Here is a 25,382-nt window from a genome sequence, read left to right on the forward strand (position 1 = left end):
TACTTGCTTCTTCCTTTTTATGTGCATTTATTTAAAAATGTGCGTAAGGCAAAGGAATGCATACTTTGCTACCAAAGATACTAATTTGAACTACATATTTGACCAGGGTACAGCAAGCAGAATAATGTAGTCTTTTACTTTCATAAAGATATGGTCTACATTAATTTTGCTCCAGGCAGGCTTTCTTTATACATGTATCTTTGGAATTCTGAGTTAAATGTGTACAGCTTAAATGACAGGCATAATGATTACTGTAAGACTGTTTCTGTCAATCTCTAGGTAAATAATAGACCAAACCTCTAGGTAAATAATAGACCCCGTGGGAGTAGCACAAGCAAATTAAATTTAAAAATAAAGGGTTATAATGCCACCTTTTTTTTTTTTTATTTTGAGACGGAGTCTTGCTCTGTCACCTAGGCTGGAGTGCAGTGGCGCATCTCACTGCAAGCTCCGCCTCCCAGGTTCAAGCGATTCTTCTGCCTCTGCATTCGAGTAGCTGGGACTACAGGCACGTGCCACCACGCCCTGCTAATTTTTGTATTTTTGGTAGAGACGGGGTTTCACCATATTGGCCAGGCTGGTCTCGAACTCCTGACATCGTGATCCACCTGCCTCGGCCTCCCAAAGTGCTGGGATTACAGGCGTGAGCCACCGTGCCCGGCCTCGCTAACTTTTTTATATGGAAAATCACAGGATCATTCTGAACTGAAATTATCTCTCATACTGTCCTTGGCCCCCAATTTTAAAATATACAGTTTTTTAAAGATCATTTAAGGCTTAATTTGTATTCTTAATTTGAGTAAGGAGACTTTATAATGTACTTGAATATGTTCCGTCTTTACAATGTTACATTTAGGATGCTACAAAAATACTTGGAAAATAACTTAGCTGTTGTGTCAATACAGCTTCTTTTTATTTAATGTATACCCTGGGTGTGAGTGTGTGTTTGTGTGTGTGTGTCTGTGTGTGTGATTATAGAATCCATTAATTCATGTGGTTGCATGCATCTAAGATAAAAGTTTTGGAGCTAGTAGTAAACCAGCAACTTGTTGACTGTTGAGACAGTACAGCTTAGTTTGCTTTGTTGCAGCTGTATTTGTCATTTCTTTGCTGTGGAATATGATGAAGTTTCTCTCCAAATAATCTGATCAGTCTTTTATTCTTTAATTCATAGTACCCTCCCTTCCCCCTTTTTCCTTTTTCTCCTTTTTTTTCCCTTTTTGCCTTTGTTAGATGCCCAGGCACGCCACAGCACCAGGCGTTATCAGTACCAGCTCACATTCCTTTCCTTATTCGGAAAGAGGACTTTCTAGCTCATTACAGACACCCCTTCCCCTTTCCTCTCCACTTTCTTTTACGTGCCCACCTTATCTAAAAAAATTCAAATGTTTAGCTAACTGGGATTAGTTTAGATTGTACGATCTGACCCCGGCCAGTGAGGAAAGGGTACAGGGGCAGGACTTGCATCAGGAATAAAGACTCTCTTGCCCCTTTGTTCAGGTGTGCTCTCATGGCGACTGGCCAGGGAGGCACCCCTCTGTGCAGAAGTAAAATTGCTTTGCTAAGAATCCTTTGTTCGAGTGTTCAATTTCCTTAGGATTTTGAGCGTTATTCCTAACATTTGCCAAAAATATTAAAGAGAGAAAAATCAACAACACAAGGTAAACTAAGGAGTTGTCATTCCGAAGCTGCAAAAAAGTAGGATAAAGCTGTTTATCATTTTCCAGATACATACCACACTTAGTCTGAACTGGTATATTATTTTATACATATACATATGTATATCTGTAGTAGTGTTTTATTTTTCTGTCACAGGTGTCTTTCGAATATGGGAACTTAGTTTTTTTTTGGTTGGGTTACTTTTGGATGTGTTTATGTCTGGTTTTTTAAAATTTTTTGTAATAGTGATTATTGCTTTTTATAATGATTAAAATAAAGAGGGGTGAGAACTGAGGCTAAGTCTTGGAATGGTTTCTGAGAGCTGAGAGTTGAAATTTTATGTGTTGCTTTTCTGCTTGGTGTGGAGTTGGTGGGGAGGAGGAGCTAGTGTGTAGGACAGAAAGCTGATTATGGAGAGGGTCGTTTTTGCACTTGACTTTAGGTCCCTGGGCATGACCTGAGTCAACTACCTTACTGCTCAGAGGCTGTGAAGCCATACTGTTTGAATCCACCCTTTGCTAATTTGTAGCTTTGTGACCATGAACACAGGATTTACTTAGGCCTCAGTTTTCCTGTCAGTGAAGTAGGGATAATTACTGTAATAGGCCCCATTTCATAGTGATTGTGAGGATTAAAGAATAAGTATATGTAAGTTGCTTAGAATAGTGCTCGGTACATATCAAGAGCTCAAATATTAGCTATCAGCACTTTACTAAGTTGTCTAGTTTGATTTCAGTAGTGTAATTCTTTGAGAGTATTTTGCGATAGCAAAGTGTTTTAAATAGTTTTTTTGAAAAAGAATGATTCTTCAGGTGCCAGTGATGGTTTCTTGAATGTGGAATGATGCTTGTTTACTCATTAGCATTCACCACATCCCATGAATGCAGAGGAAGTAGGTCCAAAGAGACTGAAAAATCTAGGATTGAGACTGGCATCTGTAACTTTTATTCTACCGACTCTTTTTTTTCTGAGACGGAGTTTCACTCTCATTGCCCAGGCTGGAGTGCAGTGGCGTGATCTCTGCTCACTGCAACCTCCGCCTCCCAGGTTCAAGCGAGTCTCCTGCCTCAGCCTCCTGAGTAGCTGGAATTACAGGTGCCCGCCACCACGCCCAGCTAATGTTTTGTATTTTTAGTAGAGGCAGGTTTTCATCATGTTGGCCTGGTTGGTCTCACCTCAGTCTCCCAAAGTGCTGGGATTATAGGCGCGAGCCACCACGCCTGGCCCCTCTACTGACTCTTTTGACAAAAGATGTGTATTAATTGAAAGTAGGAAAGAGAGAGACAGCGTAGAGTGACAAATGTATAAGTTCCTGTATCATCTCTAAAATGTTAGATATGGATGACGATTAACTGGTTTTCTTTTTTTCTTCCCTCCATCCTTTTTGTGTGTGTTAATGATTATTTCATTAGGCAGTTGTTTTGTTGTTGTTGTTGGTTTTGTTTTGAGACAGGGTCTCACTCTGTTACCCAGGCTGCAGTGGCATGATCACAGCTCACCGCAGCCACCACCTCCTGGGCTCAAGTGATCCTACCACTTCAGCCTCCTGAGTAGCTGGGACCACAGATGTGTACTATCATGCCAGCATAATTTTTAAAAATGTTTTTGTAGAGATGGGAGTCTCCCTATGTTGCCCAGGCTGGTCTCCAGTAATCCCCCCACCTCAGCCTCCCAAAGTGCTGGGATTACAGGTGTGAGCCATTGCAGCCAGCTTTGTTTTTTTTTTGTTTGTTTGTTTTTGTTCTTAAGCGAGGAAAGAGGGTTACACACACATCTGTCTCTTAAAGAATTCTCAACAGTCAGTCAGTTCTGGGCTGCACTGGAACTCTACTGTTCCAGGAACATGGGCTTCCATTTCCTACTCTGCCGTTCTCAGCTATGGCATCTACCTCTTAGTCCAGGAGAGTTACTGAAGTTCTTGCCATCTGGGTGATTCTACCCAAGTAGGCAGAGGAGGGGTTGAAGTGGAGCCTGTCTTTCCCTTATATTCCATTGGTCAGAATTTAATCACCAAGCCACACCTGCAAGGATGACTGGGAATCTCAGCCTTCAGTCTGTGTAAAAATGTGCCTAATTAAATTTAGGGGTTCTATTAACAAAGGGGAGGAGAAAGGATATCTGAGACACCTAGAATCTGAAGCAAGTTACAAAACAGTGTTTATAAAAATATTAGTAAGGTAGGGAAAGTATATGTGCTTACATCTGCACGATATAGTATCTTTTTTTTTTTCTTTACAATATAATCTTGAATATGTTAGAAATTTTAAACATTTGTTGCTCCTGGGAAAGGGAACTGGGTGGCTGGGGTCAGGACTAGGAGAGAGACTTTTTGTTATATGTGCCTTTTTGAAGTGGCGATAAATAAATTTTCAAAAATAGTAAATGAAATTAAAAAGAAAAAGTCTGCGTTTGATATATAAGTTCAGGAGTAGATATGTCATTAAGAATCAGTAATACTTTATGCCTGTAATCCCAGCACTTTGGGAGGCCAAGGCAGGTGGATAATTTGAGACCAGCCTGGCCAGCATGGTGAAACCCCATCTCTACAAAAAGTACAAAAATTAGCCAGGCATAGTGGCGTGTGCCTGTAGTCCCAGCCACCTGAGGGGGTTGAAGTGGGAGGATCACCTAAGCCTGGGAGATCAAGGCTGCAGTGAGCTGTGATTGTGCCACTACACTCCAGCCTGGGTGACAGAGTGAGACCTTGCCTTAAAAAAAAAAAAAAAAAAAAAAAAAAAAACCAGAAAAAAGAACCAACAACTTAAGATTATTTTAATTGTAACTCTTCTCTCACAAAAAAAAAAAAAAAAGTATAATGTGTTGACATTTCAAAAATGGTTTAGGTTCAGGTAGTTTCAATCCTTTTAAATTCCTAAGCATATTTATGGTGTTTTAAAAGCAGCCAGGCAAAGGCATTGCCCAATACCTACAAACAGGAAGAATTTCCTTCTGATTTACGACACATCTTTCTGGAAAGGATATCAAGTTTAATGATGCATACACTTTTAGGGATTTGTTGGGAACAGGTCAGAAGAATAGTAATATTATACATTAGATATTATGTCTCTTTATACATAATGTAGAGTAAGAAAACACTCTAATAACTAAGCGGGTGGTGGTGATGGTACTGGTGCAGTAGAGAAACACCTTTTCTTGATATTGTCTGGATTGCTGCAACAAATTCTTTTACTGATCTGTGTCAGAGGGAGCAGGGGTGATCTGCTGTAGTTACATAGTTTGCCACCTCTTTAGGATGTCTGAATAACAAGCTGTTAAAAATGTAGGAAGTTAGTGGGATGAGAGTTTGATGTGGGGTTGGAGTAGAGTGGGCTTTGTGTTGGGGAACAGGGAAAGAAAAAATATGGATGTGTAGGCTGGGACTGGAGCCAAGTACTCACTGTTATAGGCAGTAGGAAATAATTGGAAGTTTAAAAGCTGGGAAGCATGACAATAAATAGCATTGCTGTAAGAGTGGGTTTTGTTTGTTTAGGGTATGAGTTGGGCTGTAGAAACAGACCAGTAAAGGAGCAACAAGTGGCAGTAATGGTGTAGTACGGGCATTCATTGGAATTTGGGGAAATAATAGGTAAAAAGAAAAAGGGGAATGGTTATGGGAGAAGTGTTAGGGAAGACTTAGCAGTAATCAATTAGATGTGTAGGCATAAAGAAGTGATTTGACTAGGTGCTGTTAATGAAAAGGAAACTTAAAGAGAGAATTTTTGAACAGTGCAAGAAACTTAATTTTTATTTGGCAAATTTAAGATGATGTTGGGATGTCCAAGTGGAAAAAGTCTGGTATGTTGTTTAGAGTTAAAAGATTTCTTCTTCCATGTCTTTCTTCTTATTCCCTTCCCCGCCACCCCCTTCTCTTGTGTAAACAGAAGTTTATAGGGCACAAAGGTGACTCTTGGGAAAGTATCTTTAGTTAAGGACCAAGATAGTAAGGTGGAGCCAAGGAAGAAAGAGGAGCGAGGAAGGCAGATGGGTTAGAAAAGAGGATTGAGGAGAAAAAAATGATATAGAGGAAAATAAAGGAGACAGGAACCAGTTTGCCTTCACTTTGGATACCTAGCAGCCAATAAAAGTGACCAGGATGGAGTAGGTTCTCATTGATGAGTGACTGGTATAATACTAAGTGTTTTAAATTATTCACAGGTAGTATCTAGTTTAGTACCTTAAAAAAAAAAAATAAAACTAGTGCAAAATATACATAACATGCAATTTGCCATTGTAAGTAACCTTTTCAAATGTACTGTTCAGTAGTGTTAGTCTCCGGAACTCTTTTCATCTTGTAAAACTGAAACTATACCCATTAAACAACTGGTAATATTTCAGTGATTTTAATAAAAATGTTTGAAATATTCCCATTAGGTTAATATAGGGGTTTTTCTTTTTCCCTAAAATAGCCTTATTTTAAAGCTGTGTTGTCTTGAGTGGTCTTTTATTGAGAAAGTTGTAAGCTTCTAAAAACCATAATTCTTTTTTAATTTTTAATTTTCTTATTTTTTATTGTATAAATTCTACAGGGTTATACTTAGAATTATAGAGTCCAAGGATTAAAAAAAAATGCAAATCAGAATTGTATCCAAAATATGGTATCTCCTTTCTAACCCCCACTAAAATAGCTTAGTAATATATGCTTTAATTCTTTGCATTGATATGAGCCAGTGATGGCCCATTTAATTTTTGGTGTGTTTAATTTTTCCTACTTTCTGAATGAACTGAATTAAACTTGCTTATAAGTTATACTCATTCATTGGCACTACCCAGAGTTCAATTAATCTTCTCTTCTAAGTGACTGCTTTTTAAATATTTAAGTAAAGCTTCAATCCCGTTTGATTCTCCTCAGTTAAACTTAGTTAAGATAGTTTTCTTATGACAGTTTCTACATCCTTTATCAAACTTGTAGCCCTCTTTACGTTATCACCTGTTGAAATGTGGTATTCAGAACTGATAATGCTGGAGATCCGATCAGACTAGACCTTGGTGAGCTGATTATTCCTGTTGATGTGTATAATCTACTTTATTAATTTGGGCCATGAATACTTTTAAAATTTCCTTCTTTTTCCTTTTCCTTTTCCTCTTCCTTTCCTTTTCCTTCGACAGGGTCTTGCTCTGTCGTCCAGGCTGGAATGTAGTGGCGCAATCATGGCTCACTGTAGCCTCAACTTCCCAGACCCAAGTCATCTTCCCGCCTCAAGCTTCCCACGTAGCTGGGATCATAGGCATGCACCACATCATGCCTGGCTAATTTTTTAAAATTTTTGTAGAGACGAGGCCTCGCTATGTTGCCCAGGCTGGTCTCAAACTCCTGGGCTCATGGACTCCTCCTGCCTTGTGCTGGGATTATAGGCGTGCTGGGATTATAGGCGTGAGCCATCATGCCTGACCAAATAACCATATTTCACGGATGATACATTGACCTGTTGTCTGCTTAAATCCCTTAATCTGTTTTAAGGAGTCTGCTGGTTGCTGGATGCTCAACCACTGTGTATGTGTATGGTTGGCTTTTAAAAATTATGGGCAGGGTCGGGCGTGGTGGCTCACACCTGTAATCCCACTACTTAAGGAGGCCAAGGTGGGCGGATCACCTGAGGTCAGGAGTTCAAGACCAGCCTGGCCAACATGGTGAAACCCCATCTCTAGTAAAAATACAAAAATTAGCCGGACATGGTGGTGGGTGCCTATTATTCCAGCTACCTGGGAGGCTGAGGCAGGAGAATTGCTTGAACGCAGGAGGCTGAGGTTGCAGTGAGCTGAGACCACGCCATTGCATTCTAGCCTGGGCAACAAGAGCGAAACTCCATCCCCAAAAATTAAAAATTAAAATTATGGGCAGGACTGCATATTTGTTTTTATTATATTCAGCCTAAAAATTTCACTTCATTTAAAACCATTGGGGTATTAAAATCTATATTTTCTCTACCATTTGTAGTCACTCAGCTACTGTAGTTAATCTTTTAAATTGGAAAAAAAAGTTTAAATGTTGCATATATTTAACAATTCTAAAATATTGACAGTGTCCTATTTTAGCAAGGCACTGACCAAGTTCATCATAAAAGATTAATACTGCACATTAAAAAAATTAAATTAGTTACATGTCTGTGTTCACAAGCTCAAAACTTCATCTGTCAAGGTTTAGAAATAACAGGGTAATGGTAACGTTACTTTTCTGGGATAGCTGGTTTTTAAAATAATAACAGTGCAGCAGATACCACGCACAAGTTACATTGAATGTTGTGGAATATGGCACTATGATGGAAATAAAAAACACGCTCAAGCTTTCTATGTAGCTGGGAGGATCTTAGTTTATTTATTTACCTTTTCAGTGTTTTTTTTTTTTTTTCCTAGTAAGGTGGTAAGGATTATGGATGTGCAATCTACCAGCGATAAACAATTAGAGGATGTAACAGTGATTTTTGTGGAGGGTATTGCTTTTATCCTCCTTGCTGCAATTTTATTATTTTTATAGGCTTTTCATTTATAAACATAAGAAATTTTGCTTTCCTAATATTTAGTATATGGATTGAATATTAAGTTGTTTTTAGGCTTTAAGAATTATCGAGGTCTATACTGTCCAGTATGGTAGCCATTAGCCACATGTTTATTTAAATTTAAATATTAAAATGAAACAATTTAAAAATTGACTTGTCCACTTGCCCTAACCATGTTTCAAAGTGCTCAGTAACCACATGTGTCTAGTGACTACTGTATTGGACAGCACAGATCATAGGGTATTTGTATCATTGCAGAAATTGCTCTGTTGATTGCTGATGCAACCACAAATGATTTTCTTTCAAATTTCTGACTATCCTTACACTAAAGGTATGGGATGAGTCCCAGGGGGAAAGTGTAATCATTCTTTAATGATTTTTTTTTGTTTGTTTGTTTTGAGACTGAGTCTAGCTCTGTCGCCCATGGTTGGAGTGCAGTGGTGCGATCTCACCTCACTGCAACCTCTGCCTCCCAGGTTCAAGCAATTCTCTTGCCTCAGCCTCCTGAGTAGCTGGGACTACAGGCGCCCACCACCATGCCTGGCTTATTTTTTTGTGTTTTTAGTAGAGACAGGGTTTCACCGTGATAGCCAGGATGGTCTTGATCTCCTGACCTCGTGATCCGCCTGCCTCAGCCTCCCAAAGTGCTGGGATTACAGGCGTGAGCCACCGCGCCTGGTCCTTTTAATGATTTTTATAAGAATAGAAATAATATAGGTTAATTATGAAAAAATCTCAAAAATATAGAAAAGTAAAATGAACAAAATACAAGGAAGATTCTGTGTGGGACAACTATATAGACTTTTTTTTGCTGTGACACAGCCCTCAGGAGATCCTGAGAACATGTGTCCCTAGACTTTCTTTTTTTAGTACCTGTTTTATATTCCAGTCCTCCTTCTCTGCAGTTGTGTATGAAGATACTGTACAGGGATGATTTTACTTGTATACATTTAAAATTTAAAAAGCAAGAAATAAAAATAATCCTATTGACTGGAGATATTTTTGCTTTATGGAAGTTTATCTGAACATCGTTCTGAATCTAAACAGTAATTATATATCTTCTGTTATCGTTAGCCTTTTGGGTAAAAATATAAAAATTTCTGTGTTTTATTCTAGATTATTGTATGAGTTAGGAGTATTGGAAATTATCTCAAGTTGTTTATTTTCCTTTAAATGTTCTTTAAAAATTGTGTTAGATATTTGGCTATATCTGATATTAGAATTACCTCAGATACTTCGAATAAATTCATAAAGTTTCACTATGAAGTGGTAATACAGAGTTCTTGGCAACTTTCTTCTGCCTTTTTGCTCATTTTCATCTCATTTGATGTTTGGCTCTGTCAGCATCGTTGACCACCAACGTTAGTTTGGTAGGTGCATGGCAGCTTTATGGGGAAATTAAGAATTTGTGATTAGCCTGAGTATATGAGTACCTGAATTTAAAATCAACCATTCTGGGTTTTACCTGATTTTATATTTCATGATGATCAGCATTATGTATAATATTAATTTTGGTGTGTTCCTTAGTTTTATGACAAGTAGAAGATAGGCAATTGATGATCAAGGCAGTGGCATGAAGGGTGATAAGAGGAAGTAAACAGTGTTGGCATCTTTTTTGTTTATATCATTAAAGAAAATTTGTGTTTATATCTTGAATCCTTTTTACCATGAAAATATAGTTGCTTATAAATTTAATGTTAATCAGCCATATGAAGCTCTCAGAGGAGTAGGAAAGGTTTATAAATAACCTAAGAGTTTTAAAAAATCATACGCTCACTATTATCATGAGAACTTTATTTACAATATTCTTATTCATTTAATGTAAAATTAAGAATTCCATTGTATCCCAGTAATGTTATGTATTTCTCTGATATTATAAAGCACTATAATAAATTGTATTTTTATACTCTAACCATCTGCTAGATAAGAATTATATATGACTTAAGTAAAAAGGATTTTGAAATTTCATACCTTCAGATTATAGTAATTTCTGAGACTTCAGTGTAGCGTTCAGACTTTTTTAATTATAGGGAAGCAGAAAGATTAGTTTTCAGTGATTATGATTTGGTACACATAGCTAAGAGTAGAATAGGAATTGAAGACAAGTTCTTTTATAAACCCTTAGGCTTTAAGGATAGTAGACTCAGCCTAGAATTCGCCTTGTTTAGAATGGATTATCCAAACTTGTTGAATATTTATTTATGTGCTTAGGATAGGTAAATGTTAGGATATAAATTTTTAAACTCTATATTAAAGGCTCTGTATTTTACAGGAGAGGAAAAATGAAGGCATTCGAAGTGAGTACTCTGTCCCACATCACATTTTCTTATCTCAACAAAGTTCTTGAAGTGGTAGTGAAAGTTTTTTATTGTGATAGAAACTAACCAAGTTTCTTTCTTTGTGTGCACCAAACTTGAAAGTGTTCCTGGGAGTATATCAGAGATTTGAGAATTGACACACATTCCTTACTTTAATGACTCTGGGACACATTATTAACAGAGCAATGTTATGGAGCACTGAATTGTTAATGGGAGAAATTTTGACAAAAGTATTGGGAACCTTGAGAGAATTAGAGCTTTGTTATTACCTGTGATGGTAAAGAAACAAGTACCTATTGTGTGCCGAACACTGAGATAAAGCCTTACTGAAGTTTTCTACTTTTAATCCTTTTATCAGCTCTTTGAGTGTTACTAAAATAGAGAGGATAAATTCCCCAGAATCTCCTGTAGCAAATGACAACTGGAATTTGTAGTCAGGCTCTACAACTGGGTTCTTTCCGTTGTTCATTTTCTCCTGCAGTTGTCCTGTGTTATAAAAACTAATTGATACTGTTAAAATAATGTTATTTTTTTCTTTGGGGGAGGAAATGTGAGAATGAGAGCATATGCTTGTATTGGAGTTAGGAAGTAAGATCAAAAATAGAGTTGGTGTGTTTGAAGTATATCATGTGGAGAAGACAATTGAAAGGCAGTATATGGTAGTTTAAAACTGGTAGACGTTCTGGCAAAAAGTCAGTAAAAGCAGTTCAGTGTAAATTTTAGGTATTTTTATTACTGTAGAGTTTCTATGAGATCTCACATAATTCAATAAAGTTCTTCCCACCTGTGGGAAACATGTATATTATTTATATTTGAGAGCATTTTTGTTTATATCAACAGGGACCACAGTAATAATTTAGACTTTCAACTTATGAATAAAATTATCAAAGTGCTCCTACATTATCTTATTTGGCAAGTATTGTTTCCATGTATAAATGGGAAAAGTACTTATGCCATAACTAGTGGCTCTTTTAATAAATACATAGGGAAGCTGTTCCTTCTATAGAATGCTGTATTGAATATGTCTAAGATAGAAGTGAAATTTTCAATATTGACTTCTTAGGTGATTGAATGGAGGCTATATGCATTATCTTGGGGAGGAAAGGTGTTTAGGGCTTTATTTTTTGCTTACATATTTGTATTTTTTTATTTCTAGGCTGTTCGCTGCTATGAATCTCTAATCTTAAAAGCTGAAGGAAAAGTGGAGTCTGATTTCTTTTGTCAATTAGGTCACTTCAACCTCTTATTGGAAGATTATCCAAAAGGTAATTTTTTTCTTGTTCATTATTGTTTGATTTATACATGTGTTGGATTGTAATTATTTGTGCTTTATCAAGAGGACTTTCCTAAGAAATTGTAAGTTCATGAGCACACTAAACAATGAGAAAGAAAAGTAGAGTAGATGGAAATGGAAAAATGTCATATAACTCCATCTAAATCATCAATAAGTTGGCTATTCAGTAAAAGTGAAAACCACCTGCATGTGCAGTGCAGTTTTGTTCTGCCTTGTGAAAATCCTTGCCCTTGAAAGGCCTTGCCATAGTAGAAAGTGACCCAGTTTGATATAGACATTTGTACATTGATGGATACTTTGGAAAGGTAAGAAAAACTCAGCATTTTTCTTTATCCTATTTAAAACATTTCCATTTTAGCTAAAAAATACTTGAACGAAAATCTGATCGTTAACTAGCCATGTTATTGTAAACATAAGTAATACAGAGAGATGATCACAGATGAGCCTTGGATAAAACTAGCTTTTAAAATTTACTTGAAATGTTTTTCCTTTAAGAAACAAGTGAGTTAAATAACTGAAAGTAGTCAGCCCCCTAAGATTTGCCCTTTTTATGATACCAAGCTGCCAACTCAGACCATTACTCAGGAAGTTAAAAGCACCCCCAAACCCTGCCCTTCCAATACCAAAGAAAAAATCCACATTAAAAGAAAATTATTATTATAGCCAAGAACATTTTAACCTTTTGATGATATTGAACATTTTGATGTGGAGTGGATGAATGTGTTACTCCTGTTTTCAACAAGTGTGTTCAGAGGGCAAAACACCTGGCAGATAGTTTCAGGGCTAAAGTGAAGGATTGTTAGTATTTCATATTGATGTTTTATTATGCGACTTTTATGTTAGGTCAAGTGAATGTTTTCCTAATGAAAATGCAATTTTAGTCTGAGACAGGCATATTCTGTGAGGTTTGAACTTAGGCTTTTTTCTCAGCTCAGCTCTGTTATATACAGCTGCATTACCTTTAAAAGATTATATATAAACATCGCGGAGTATCTGTTGTCTAATCTGTAAAAGGGGGACGAAGTGATGGATGACACCTCATGGATTTTCAGATTATGTGACACTGGTTAGTACTTAGCGAAATGGTTTCAGTCCAACAGGGTAATGGGTGTTAATAATTACTTAATACTCCGTTAGATATTTTATCTTTAATTAAAACTGGAAACTTACTTAAAGGAAACTATTGTACCAAAAAATAGATAGAGGCATACCTGGGAGATATTGCAGGTTTGGCTTCAGACCACTGCAATTTGTTGCGAATATTGTAATAAAACCAGTCAAACAAAAATTTTTTTTGTTTCCTATTACATATAAAAGTTATGTTTGCACTGTAAGTGTGCAGTAGCATTATGTCTAAAAAATGTACATACTCTAGTTAAAAAATACTTCCTTGCTAAAAAGTGCTAACAATCAACTGAACTTTTAGCAAGTTGTAATCTTTTTGCTGATGGAGGGTCTTGCATCGTTGTTATCTGCTGAATGATCAGGGTGGTGGTTGCTGCAGGTTAGGGTGGCTGTGGCAGTTTGTTAAAATAAGAAAACATTGAACTTTGTTGCATCAGTGGACTCTTCCTTTTATGAAAGGTTTCTCTGTGGCATGTGATGCTGTTTGAAAGCATTTTACTCACAGTAGAGCTTCTTTCAAAACTGGCGTCAGTCCTCTCAAACCCTGCCACTGCTCTGTTAACTAAGTTTACGTAGTATTCTAAATTCGTTGTTATCATTTCCACAATGTTCACAGCACCTTTATTAGGAGTAGATTCCATTTCAAGAAACTCCTTTTGGCCAGGCACAGTGGCTCATGCCTGTAATTCCAGCATTTTGGGAGGCCAAGGCAGGAGGATTACTTGAGCCCAGGAGTTCAAGACCAGCCTGGACAACATAGTGAGACCCCGTATCTTAAAAAAAAAAAAAAAAAATTAGCTGAGTATGATGGCATGCAACTACCCTGGAGGCTGAAGTGGGAGGAACACTTGAACCTGGGAGGTCGAGGCTATGGTGAGCTGGGATCATATCACTGCACTCCAGCCAGGGTGACAAGGTCCTCTCTCTCTCTCTCTTTCTCTCTCTCTCTCTCTCTCTCTGTCTTTCTCTTTTTTAAAGAAACTACTTTCTTTGCTCATCTATAAGAAGCAGTTTCTTATCCATTCAGGCTGCACTTCTAATTCTATTTCTTTTGCTGTTTTCCAGCACATCTGCAGTTACTTCCTCCATTGAAAGTCATCTATGGGGAGGGATGGGAATCAGCTTCTTCCAAACTCCTGTTAATGTCGGTATCTTGACCTCAAATGTTCTTTTCTTTTCTTTTCTTTTTTTTGAGACGGAGTTTCACTCTTCTTGCCCAGGCTGGAGTGCAATGGCGTGATCTCAGCTCACTGCAACCTCCGCCTCCTGGGTTCAAGCGATTCTCCTGCCTCAGCCTCCCAAGTATCTGGGATTACAGGCATGCGCCACCACGCCCGGTTTATTTTTGTATTTTTAGTAGAGATGGGGCTTCACCATGTTGGCCAGGCTGGTCTTGAAATCCTGACCTCGTGATATGCCCACCTCTGCCTCCCAAAGTGCTGGGATTACAGGCGTGAGCCACTGCGCCCAGCCTTTTGACCTCAAATGTTCTTAATGGCATCAAGAATAATGAATCTTTTCCAGAAGGCTTTGAATTTACTCTACCTAGATCCATGAGATTAGTCACTATTTATGGCAGCTATACAGCCTTACAAAATGTATTACTTTAATAAGACTTGAGGCCGAGTGCGGTGGCTCACGCCTGTAATCCCAGCTCTTTGGGAGGCCTAGGTAGGTGGATTACCTGAGGTCAAGAGTCGAGACCCACCTGGCTAACATGGCGAAACCCTGTCTCTAATAAAAATACAAAAATTGGCCAGGTGCGGTGGCGCACGCCTGTAGTCCCAGCTACTCAGGAGGCTGAGGCAGGAGAATCGCTTGAACCCAGGAAGGGGAGGTTGCAGTGAACTGAGATCGCGCCATTGCACTCCAGCCTGGGTGACAGAGTGAGACTCCGTTTCAAAAAATAAATAAATTAAAAAAAAAGACTTGAAAGTCAAAATTACTCCTTGATGTAGGCTGCAGAATGGATGTTGTGTTAGCAGGCATGAAAACAACATTAATCTGCTTGTACCTCTCCATCAGAGCTCTTGGGTAACTAGGTGCATTGTCAGTGAGCAATAATATTTTGAAAGGAATCCTTTTTTCTGAACAATAGTTCTCAATAATGGGCTGAAAATATTCAATCAACTGTGCTGTGAACAGATGTGCTGTCATTCAGACTTTGTTGTTCTATTTATAGAGCATAGACAGTAGATTTAGCATAATTCTTAAGGTCCCTAGGATTTTTTGAATGGTAAATGAGCAATTGCTTCAACTTAAAGGCGGCACCACCAGCATTAGTTCCTAACAACCACTGTGTTAGACTATGACTATAGCTTTATTTTTCATATATATATATATATTTATATTTATTTTATTTTATTTTGAGACAGGGTCTTGCTTTGTCGCCCAGGCTGGAGTGCAGTGGCAGAAACATGGTTCACTGCAGCCCCAAACTCCTGGGCTCAAGTGATTCTCCTGCCTCAGCCTCCTGAGTAGCTGGAACTAGAGGTGTGCGCCACCACGCCTAGCTAATTTTTGTACTTTTTGTAGAGACAGAGATCTTGCTTTGTTGCCCAGGCTAGTCTTGAACTCCTGGGCTCCAGCAATCCTCCTGCCTCAGCCTCCCAAGTGTTGAGATTACAGGTGTGAGCCACCATGCGTGGCTACTTATAAAAATTTTGGTTATGAAGGTAATGAATCCAGGGAGATTCATCTTGGATATGTGTTTTCTTTTTTGGAAGGGAGGGCATGTGGCAACTAGACTGTGTTAGCAAACTAGCTGGTGAGAGTAATCTAGTAAGGTGAGAGAAGGATAATCTAAGGATTTAAGTCCTTGAAAACATGTGCTTCGTTTTGTGTTGTGTAGATGACCTGGACATTGATAGGTAGTCAACAGCTTGATTAATGTGTAGGAGAAAATGGGTGCAGGGGTATGCAAATGTATTCAGTATATTTTAACATTTCAAGCTGGTGGTTTTCTGTTTCCTAGATGTGTTTTGGTATTTTTTAAAATCCTTTTTGAGGCTTTTAAAGGCATGTTTCCACTTAAAATGAATTCTTTATCTGTTTTCTTCATCGTCTTTCTGCAAGTCCAAAACTAGAATCGGTCTCTAATAGCCCTCTCCCTTCCTCTCCAACACATGCTCATACCCTCAAGATTACCTGTTTATAGAGACATTTGTTACCTTTGGCTGCTTCCTCCTCCTCTCTTTGGAACTAGTACAGGATTAGAGAACTACTAACCCTGGGCAAATAGACATTTCTTTTTAGAGAACACGTTATAAACCATAACTTCCTGGGAGTAAACCATATAGTAAACATGTAATTCTGTGAGTGAACTGCTCAGGTATATGTACATAGGAGACTTTTATATGTACATAGGAGGCCTTGTTTTTCTGAAGACAGCCCTGTAATTCTTTGCCCTGATTCATAGTCATCTTTTCTGTGTAAAGTTTTCTGAGCTTGTCATTTCTCTTGAGTTTAGTTCCTTTAAAAAAAAAAAAAAAAAGGCTTCTATTTCTATAGTAGAAAATGGTAGAACCTCTTTTGTGTGTGTTTTGGGCTGTGGTTTTTCTTACCCTTAGTTGTCATTTTGCTCTCATCTACTTTCTGTCTTACAAGAATTCCAAAAAAAAATTTTGGTCTGAAGATGGTATAATTTGGTAATCATTTATCTTTTCTGTCATTCCAGATGAATTTGATGCAGAAGGAAAAAAGGCTTTGTAAAATGTTTTCTTAGCCTTTCTGGCTGGTGATATGAATGAATAGTTTAAAAAAATATGCTGTCACTTTATTTGGTCACTTTGTTTGTAGGAATTTATTTTAAGTCTTAAAATAGTAATTAGATAGGGGATTGTGGGAAAATGGAGGCTCAGTGCAGTCAGCCTATTGTTGTTATATTCCTCAGTAAGGAGTTTCCTTTATGTTCAACAGCTTGGGAAGGTGGAGGATAGAACCAGTATTGGACAGAAGGAGAAATTAAGCTGTGACAACCTTTACTAACTTCCTGGGAAGCTCTGGAGCCAGAATGGCCCTTGAGAGCTATACCAAGTTGGGCTAAGATAGCCAGGCCTTTATACTCCAATTATTCCATATTGAACATGGGCCAGCCTGAGAAGAATTGTGACCAGGGACAAGTTGGCTCTCTGCAACTCAGGCAGCTTCTGTAGAATCTCACAGATAGAGGCTTTCAGCAAGCAGGATTCCCAGCAGTTCTTTCTTGAAATGGGATGTGAGTGCTTCTTTACAGTGTCTACTATACCTCCTTTCTACTCCTAACTCTAAAACTAACCTATGAACCTCCTAAGCCAAATGGCTGATGGGGCTCTCAGACAGTTTATAAGCCTTAAACCATGGAGATGATGCAGTGATTTCACTTCTTCGGGTTGGAGGACAACCTGAGAGATACAGAACCCTGGGCTGAAGCACAAGCGTATATATTTAGATGAATATATGTGATGGATCTTAGGAGCAGTTAATAGAAAATATGTGTAAATGTCTTTAAATATGTGGTAAATTGTAGGCGAAGAGAGTCACTGAGTTAAATGAGTTGATTAGAAAATCAGGTAGCAACTGGGCACAATGGCTCACGCCTGTAATCCCAGCACTTTGGGAGGCCAAGGCGGGCAGATCACCTGAGGGTCGGGAACTCTAGACCAGCCTGACCAACATGGAGAAATACCGTCTCTACTAAAAATACAAAATTAACAGGGCGTGGTGGTGCATGCCTGTAATCCCTACTACTCAGGAGGCTAAGGCAGGAGAATCGCTTGAACACAGTAGGCAGAGGTTGTGGTGAGCTGAGATCGCACCATTGCACTCCAGCCTGGATAGTAAGAGCGAAACTCCGTCTCAAAAAATCAGGTAGCAGATTACTTCAAAGTATACAGCAAAATTATAAACAGATAGAAATTATGAGGCGAGAGACTTAAAGGATAGACAGTAAGAACTTCAGAAGTAAAAAATTAGAGGAGTGTAATCATTCCTGACATTAATATGAAAACCTTGAAACTCTTAAAAATTGTTTCTTTGTATTTTTTAGCTGGAAGTTTTCCCCATTATAAGTTCCCTGAAATTCTAGCCAGTGGTAGATTTTTCTTCCATTCTTCCTTCCCTCAAGTAATTGGTCATTTGTTGCATTTCTGTCACTTGGGCAAAATATGCTTTGGTTGTTTCAATTCTTAAGCAGTTACAAATGGCCAGAGCAAGTTACATGCCAAGAGCTGCCAATGTGGAGAAGCCTTAAGTTAGAGCTTGGAGAGTTTTCTTTCTCGTTTTGTCTTTTGTGGGTCGAATGACAGTACTGTATCCTGGAATATTTATAGTATAAGAACATGAAACATGTGTTTTCCAATCATAGATTTTGTTTGGCTTCTCCAGAATTGTCAAATTTTTAATCCATTTTCTGTAAGCATTCTAAAACAGGTTTTAAGCATTATATGAGGATGTCCAAATAAATGGTTTCCCTCATTCTGTATTAAGGACTTTAGAAAATTCTAGTTACAGTAGACTAGGAATTTTTTTTATGGATAACCACGTTAAAGATTTCTAATCTTTAACGTTAGATTAGATTAGAAATCTTTAACGTGGTTGTGCTTTGGTCAAAAGAATTTTGCTAGAGAGTAAAATTTTACTAGAGAGTAGGATTGTGCTTTGGTCAAAAGGATTTTACTAGAGAGACTCTGGTGAGGTGATGGGTACTTGTATACTGCATCTTTAGAGTTTTAATGATTTTTTTTCTGATTAAGAAACAGCGTGTTAAGATTTTTCTTAAAATAAGATGCTAAGCATAATGAGGGTAGAGTATAATTGTTGATAAAATGTGTACATGAGTAGAAAGATCGCTCATGGAAAAAATGGAACAAATGCTTATGGAAGAAATGGCTGAGTTACAAATCTGTTCCTGCCATTTAGAGTATTAACTTTGTGACTTTGAATTTGAGCATTCATATTTATTTCTCAGTTCACCATGTTTTTGTATGGATGCCATGTTTCTCCCAACTGATAATTACATGGACTTCTTTTTAAAATTTTTTTGTTTTTTCTCTTTAATTTTTTATTTCTTTGGGGTTTTTTTGGTAACATCTTTTCACATCACGTGGACTTCTTATACTTCAGTTTTATTTGCTTCAAAAGACATCATACTATCTTTTTAAAGGTTCCCTAATCCTGAAAGATAATTTTATGAAGCCAGATGATATATATATAATTAATCAAATTATTGAAAGTATGCCCTCCAAATTTGTGGAAATTCTATAATATCGTTAAAAGGGCAATCTCCAGGTTTGATATGGTGACTGCACAAAATTGTCAGGGACCAAGTCTTCTGTTCAGAATGTTTTTAGGCACAAGTATTAAATACATGATTCTAGCATAAACAGTAAGGACATTTATTACCTCACATAATAGGAAGTTCATAGGTGAATTTTTCTCCAGGCATGGTTTAAAGTCTAGAAGGATCCAGTTACTTTTCAGTCTGTTCTTCTGTGGGCTTCATCCCAAGATAGTTCCCTTGTGGTGGCAGTTGGTAATATATGCTTCCTTGTTCACATGCATTAGTAGAAAGAGAACCTTTTTCACGTCTGCCATCTATAAATCAGTGGTGATTGGGCTGCCTGAACTCATGTGCCCATTTCTGGACTAAAACAATCACTGAGATTGCCAGGAAACCAATAACCTTTTCAAATCAATAATGGGGATTGAGAGTGTGGTTAGAAATGAATGTGAAAATATCAGCCACACCATTGACTACACAAACTCTTGCTAGACTTTTTTTTTTTTTTCTACAGCTAGTTTGATAATTTAGTTTGTTTTTCTTTTTAGAAGATCATTAATTAATGACCTCATGCATGAAGAACTAGGAAATGGAGGATGACTTAAAAACCAGTTCTTCACCACAACTGGCAAAATTTCTCATAGCCTAACGTCCTTCCAATGATAGGTTGGTTGGCATCATCTTTATGCAAAAAAGATGAGCATTATTCATATGTAAAAGTTACTGTTTCAAATACGTGATGATGTTTTTGGGTAATGTTTCTGTAATTTGAACATATTCAGAATGTTCTTTATATGATACATATATTTTGGTGATTTACAATAAAATGAAAACATTTCATATAGAATTTTAGAAAACATTAACTTCCATTTTTGGTATATCTTCTTTTATTCAGCATCTCATATACTGTAAGGTCAGCCGAGAGAAAGGAAGAATAGACCCAAAGTCAGGCGAGTAAGTTTATTGAACCTGCCGGCTGCTCCAGCACAGACAGAGGGAGGAGGCAGCCCTGAGCTTACAAAATGAGGGGTTTATATGGGGGAGAGAGACCCTGGGGTCGTTAGTTGGTTAACTTTGCCATATATCAGCTTGTGACGTTTATGGAAACAGCTAGATGAAGGAACTTACAGGAGGGTATAGGTAAAGTTTGTTTATGCTTCTCATGACCTCCCCCTGTGTGGTCCTGGATGGTTTGTAATTGGGGTTTGCTTATCGCAGCAAGGTTTGATAAGGGAAGTCCGCTGGCTCCACTGCGGCACCTGGATAAGGGCTTAGAAATGTAAAGAGGCTTGGGGGAAGGGTGAATGGCACAGAGAAGAGTTGCATTAAGGGGAGGGGTGGGCAGTATGGAGGGGTTTGGGGGGAGTGTCGACAGTACCAAGAAGCTTTTTTGGGGCAGTTTGTCCCCAGCGTATATAATCAGAAGATAATGTTTTATTTACTGCTTTGTTGAAGAAACAACTTGGTCACTAGTGAAGGGTAACATGCAGTATGTTGCAAAATGTTTTTTTGCTAGTTTCCGATCCTTAAATTGAGCAGTGTATTATACTTAAGTAGAATGTCTAAAAACCTATATATGGTTTAAAGACTATTTAAATTGACACCTGTCTTCCTACTCTAGAAGTTAAGAAATAGAATGGTACTGCTACCACCAGCCTGTGTTCTCTCCAATTGCATCCTCCTCCCTTCCTTTGTAGGTGTAACCTATGCCTGGCTGTGATGTTCAGTGTTCTCTTGCTTTTCTTTTTTTTCTTTTCTTTTCTTTTTTCTTTTCTCTCTTTCTCTTTCTTTCTCTTTCTTCCCTTCCCTTCCCTTCCCCTCTCTCTCTCTCTCTCTCTCTCTTTCTCTCTCTTTCTTTCTTTCTTCACTGATAAAAGTATCCCTGAACAAGATATTGTTTATCTTTGGAAAGCTGAATAACAGGCACGAATATAGCTATGTAAGGAAGGGGCCATATTGTCACTATTAGAGGAGGCTCTTAGGAGAAGTAAAACTAAACAAGAGACTCTAGTGTTAATAGTGTGGCTTCTGGTTCCTCAACAGTTTACAAGAGCCACTTTTGGGGAAGGCAGTGTGCTGGGGCATGTGTGACTCTTGGCAAACATAATACCCATAATTAGGACATGTGACATGACCAATATGAACCAGGAAAATCTAGTCAGAAATATGATCAGAGAGAGTGGGTTATTCAGAAGTAAGTCAAATCAGGCCGGGCCTGGTGGCTCACGCCTGTAATCCCAACACTTTGGGATGCTGAGGCGGGCGGATCACTTGAGGTCAGGAGTTCAAGACCAGCCTGGCTAACATGGGGAAACCTCGCCTCTACTAAAATACAAAAATTAGCCGGGCATGGTGGCAAGCGCCTGTAATCCCAGCTACTCAGGAGGCTGAGGCAGGAGAATTGCTTGAACCTGGGAGGCGGAGGTTGCAGTGAGCCAAGATCACGCCAGCCTGGGCAACAGAGTGAGACCCCATCTCAAAAAAAAAAAAAAAAAAAAAGTAAATCAAAGCAGAACACTTAACACTTCTGGGAGCCTTCACATCATCTATTTTGTAGAACATAGAGGGGAGAATATATAAACTTTATCAGAACATGGTCAAGAAAAAGCCAAACCCAGTTAAGAATCTGGGCCAGGTTTATCTGGATACTTGGTCCTCAGGTTGAGAAGAGGTTACAATAATTTTAATGATAAGCCTCGGTGACTTGGATCTGGGGCATAGCTGCTGTCCTGGGATCACCCTTTTTCTTCATCTTGGGTATTCCCATGGCCTCTTGTATCTGTTGTGTCTCCTGCTTTCAGTAGACCATATCTTCTTCTTTCTTGGTATATACTCTCCTTTAAGGGGAGAATATTTATCAGATTTTTCTTCAGGAAAGGTATTTGGGAGATAATTTTCTTTGGAGACTTTGCATATCTGAAAATACCTTTATTCTACCCTCTTAATAGATCATTTGACTGGATATATAATTTTAGGTTGGAAATAATTTTCCTTCAGAATTTTGAAAACATTGTTCTATTGCCTTATTTTTAGAATTATACATCTGTTGTAGGACCCTTCAAACTACCAACTCATAGCCTTCTTTTCTGGGAATTTTTTTTGAATTATTTCCTGAATTTTCTTTTTTCCTTTTATTCTTTCTTTTTGGGACTCTATTATTGATGTGTTAGACCTCCAGGACACAATTTTTCTAATTTTCCGTTTTTGTCCTTTTTGTTTATTTTTTTGAGAAATTTCTTCAAATTTCATTTTAATCTTTTTATTGAATTATGCATTTCTCCTATCATACTTTAATTTACCGAATTTAATTTTTTTCTATAGCATCCTGTTTGTTCTCCTGCACACACCCCCTTTCCACCTCTCCACCTCCCTCAATGAAAACAATATTTTCGCTTATCTAAGACTAGTAAGAATTTTTTGAAGTATATTTTCTCCTGCATAGTAGTCACTATTTTTTGTTTTAGGTTGTCTTTTTTTGTGTTTGTGTTAGTTTCTTCTTGGTTAGAGGCTTTCTTTAGATGTCTGATAATTCTTAGCTGTCCATATTTCATGATTGGAATAATTGAGAACTGGAGGCTCTGAGCATGTGATTGCGGATCTCTGAATATGATTTTCATGGCCTTTTGATGGAGAATCTCTGTATTTTTTCGGTCAGATTGCCTAAACAACATCAAATGTTGAGTGAGAGAGTTGAGGGAGCCAGTTGCTTCTCAAATAGTTTTTATCCTGGTCTTCCATATCTTAGATTGTGAATTGTAAACCACAAGTTAAAAAATCCTTTTGTAGCTGATCAGAAAAATATTATTCCCCACGTTTTCATCTGGTAGTTTTATGGGCTTCTTTTTTTATCTAACTCTTTTTTTTTTTTTTGAGACGGAGTCTCGCTCTGCCACCCAGGCTGGAGTGCAGTGGCCGGATCTCGGCTCACTGCAAGCTCCGCCTCCCGGGTTCACGCCATTCTCCTGCCTCAGCCTCCCGAGTAGCTGGGACTACAGGCGCCCGCCACCGCGCCCGGCTAGTTTTTTTTTTTTTTTTGTATTTTTTAGTAGAGATGGGGTTTCACCGTGTTAGCCAGGATGGTCTCGATCTCCTGACCTCGTGATCCGCCCGTCTCGGCCTCCCAAAGTGCTGGGATTACAGGCTTGAGCCACCGCGCCCGGCCTTTATCTAACTCTTTAATGTATTATTTGAATTATTTTAGTATATGATTTGAGTTACAAATTTTACTTTTTTGCTTACTTATAAATACTTGGGTGCTGGTTACATTATTAACACCCCACTGATTGGAAATGCCACCTATTTACTGTGCTAATTCCTACATGTATCAAGTTCTCATTTGGGGCTTTCAGTTCTTTTCTGTTCCATTTCTTACAACTTTATGGTAATTCCAATATCCGATTGAGCAAGTTCTCTTCATTATGTCTAATTTTTTTCTGAACTCTCTTTGCCTGTTTAATTTTATGAAAGAGTTTCTCGTAATGTTTGCAATTTGCTTCTATTGTACCATGTCTAAAATTTATAAATTGGTTCATCTCTAAACATCCCCAGCATATTAGAATGTATCTGAGCTGCTGTCACTTTTTAAGCCTGCTTCAGTGTCCATTTTACTGCCTTTGTCTTTAGGGTGTCCCTCAGTCATACCTGTACTTGTAGGATCAAATAAGTGCTTAGCCTCCTGCCCTAAGAGATTCTGATTTAATTGGTATGGGATGGGGTTTATTCGTCAGTGTTTTGTTTTTTAAGAAGGGCACTCTCTACCAATTGTAATGTACGTATGTAATTTTCACTTTACTTTTTTATGTTCACTTCACTGAATTTTGAGGTTGACAAGAACTACTTTTAAGTTTTTCAGAACCTTTTATGCCTAAAGATGGTTTTGGTGGGTGGGTTGTCCTATTTTGTAATGTCCTATTTTGTAATTGAGGTTGAGAAAGGTAATTAGGGGGTAAGTTTTTTGTTGATTGCAGGAAAGGAAGCATCACAGAAGAAATAGTTCTTTTGCTCTTTGAGGTGGTCGAGTTGTTAGCCATTCTTGGAAGTGAGGTCTCTTGTGAGAACAAATGATCTAGCACATTCTGGAGTCGCCTTGGAAAATCTTAATCCTTTACCATTTGATTTTGATCTTTGAGGAAAGTCAAGTTGATCTAAGGGGTTAGCCTAGATGCTGTTCAACTGCAGATCTGAGATTTGACCATGGTTTTACGTTCTTGAACTCCTGAGGGGGGCCCAGAATTTTAAGTTGTTTGAACTATCACTGTCTACTGGGAGGTGGGTGTGGTGGGAATCTTGTTATAATGCTTGTTAAGTATATTATTGACTTTAAAGTGAGACATAATTATGACTCAAAATTATTTTCCTTCTTTCAGCATTATCTGCATACCAGAGGTACTACAGTTTACAGTCTGACTACTGGAAGGTTAGTGCATATTTGCATGCTGATTTCATGTTTGTGTTTTGGGCAGATTATTGCCAGTTATATTCAAAATGAATTGAACTCTTGCCTTTTTTGGTTAATTACTTAAAATATTGCTTCTAGGGGAAAGGTATTGGAAAAGGGTTGAGAGTATTATTTATGTTTGTGCCGTCTTATGTGAATCTCCTTGTATTTTATTAAGAATTAGAGGCCGGGCGCAGTGGCTCACGCCTGTAATCCCAGCACTTTGGGAGGCTGAGGCGGGTGGATCACGAGGTCAAGAGATCGAGACCATCCTGGCTGACATGGTGAAACCCCGTCTCTACTAAAAATACAAAAAAATTAGCCGGGCGTGGTGGCTGGCGCCTGTAGTCCCAGCTACTCGGGAGGCTGAGGCAGGAGAAGGGCGTGAACCCGGGAGGCAGAGCTTGGGCGACAGAGCAAGACTCCGTCTCAGGAAAAAAAAAAAAGAATTAGATACCTCTGACACATTTTACTGGTCAAATATAATGGAATTGTGATAAGGAAAAATCAAGCAAAACTAAACAAATAACAATAACAAAATGATTCCTTGGTTTTCTTTTCTAAAGTTGGTACCTGGGAGTAAAAGAAGGCTGAAGATGTGTATATCAAGCTAAAATGGGAAGGTGTAATGGGAAAATTATGATAAACTCTTTCTTGGTGTATTCTGTTTATAATTGGAGCTTTGAGGAGAGCTGAACCTAACTATTTTTTAGAAGACCTACCTAAATGAAAGACTGTGCATAGCAGTGAAACAATGAATCATATACTTACTTATCTTAATTTGAGCAGTGATTAA

The 25,382-nt window shown here is 38.1% G+C and overlaps 1 protein-coding gene across 17 annotated transcripts in view; it reads left to right on the plus strand.

The window, feature by feature from the left end:
* Nucleotides 1-25,382, plus strand: part of KDM6A (lysine demethylase 6A) — a 236,272-nt gene that overhangs the window by 75,639 nt on the left and 135,251 nt on the right. For all 17 annotated transcript variants that reach the window (XM_015127247.3, XM_015127249.3, XM_015127248.3 and 14 more), the window contains exons 3-4: nt 11,628-11,736; nt 24,516-24,565. In XM_015127247.3, coding sequence (XP_014982733.1) covers nt 11,628-11,736; nt 24,516-24,565 — 159 coding nt within the window. The remainder of the gene's footprint in view (nt 1-11,627; nt 11,737-24,515; nt 24,566-25,382) is intronic.

The sequence above is a fragment of the Macaca mulatta genome, chromosome X, assembly GCF_049350105.2.
Source record: "Macaca mulatta isolate MMU2019108-1 chromosome X, T2T-MMU8v2.0, whole genome shotgun sequence".
Classification (NCBI taxonomy): domain Eukaryota; kingdom Metazoa; phylum Chordata; class Mammalia; order Primates; family Cercopithecidae; genus Macaca; species Macaca mulatta.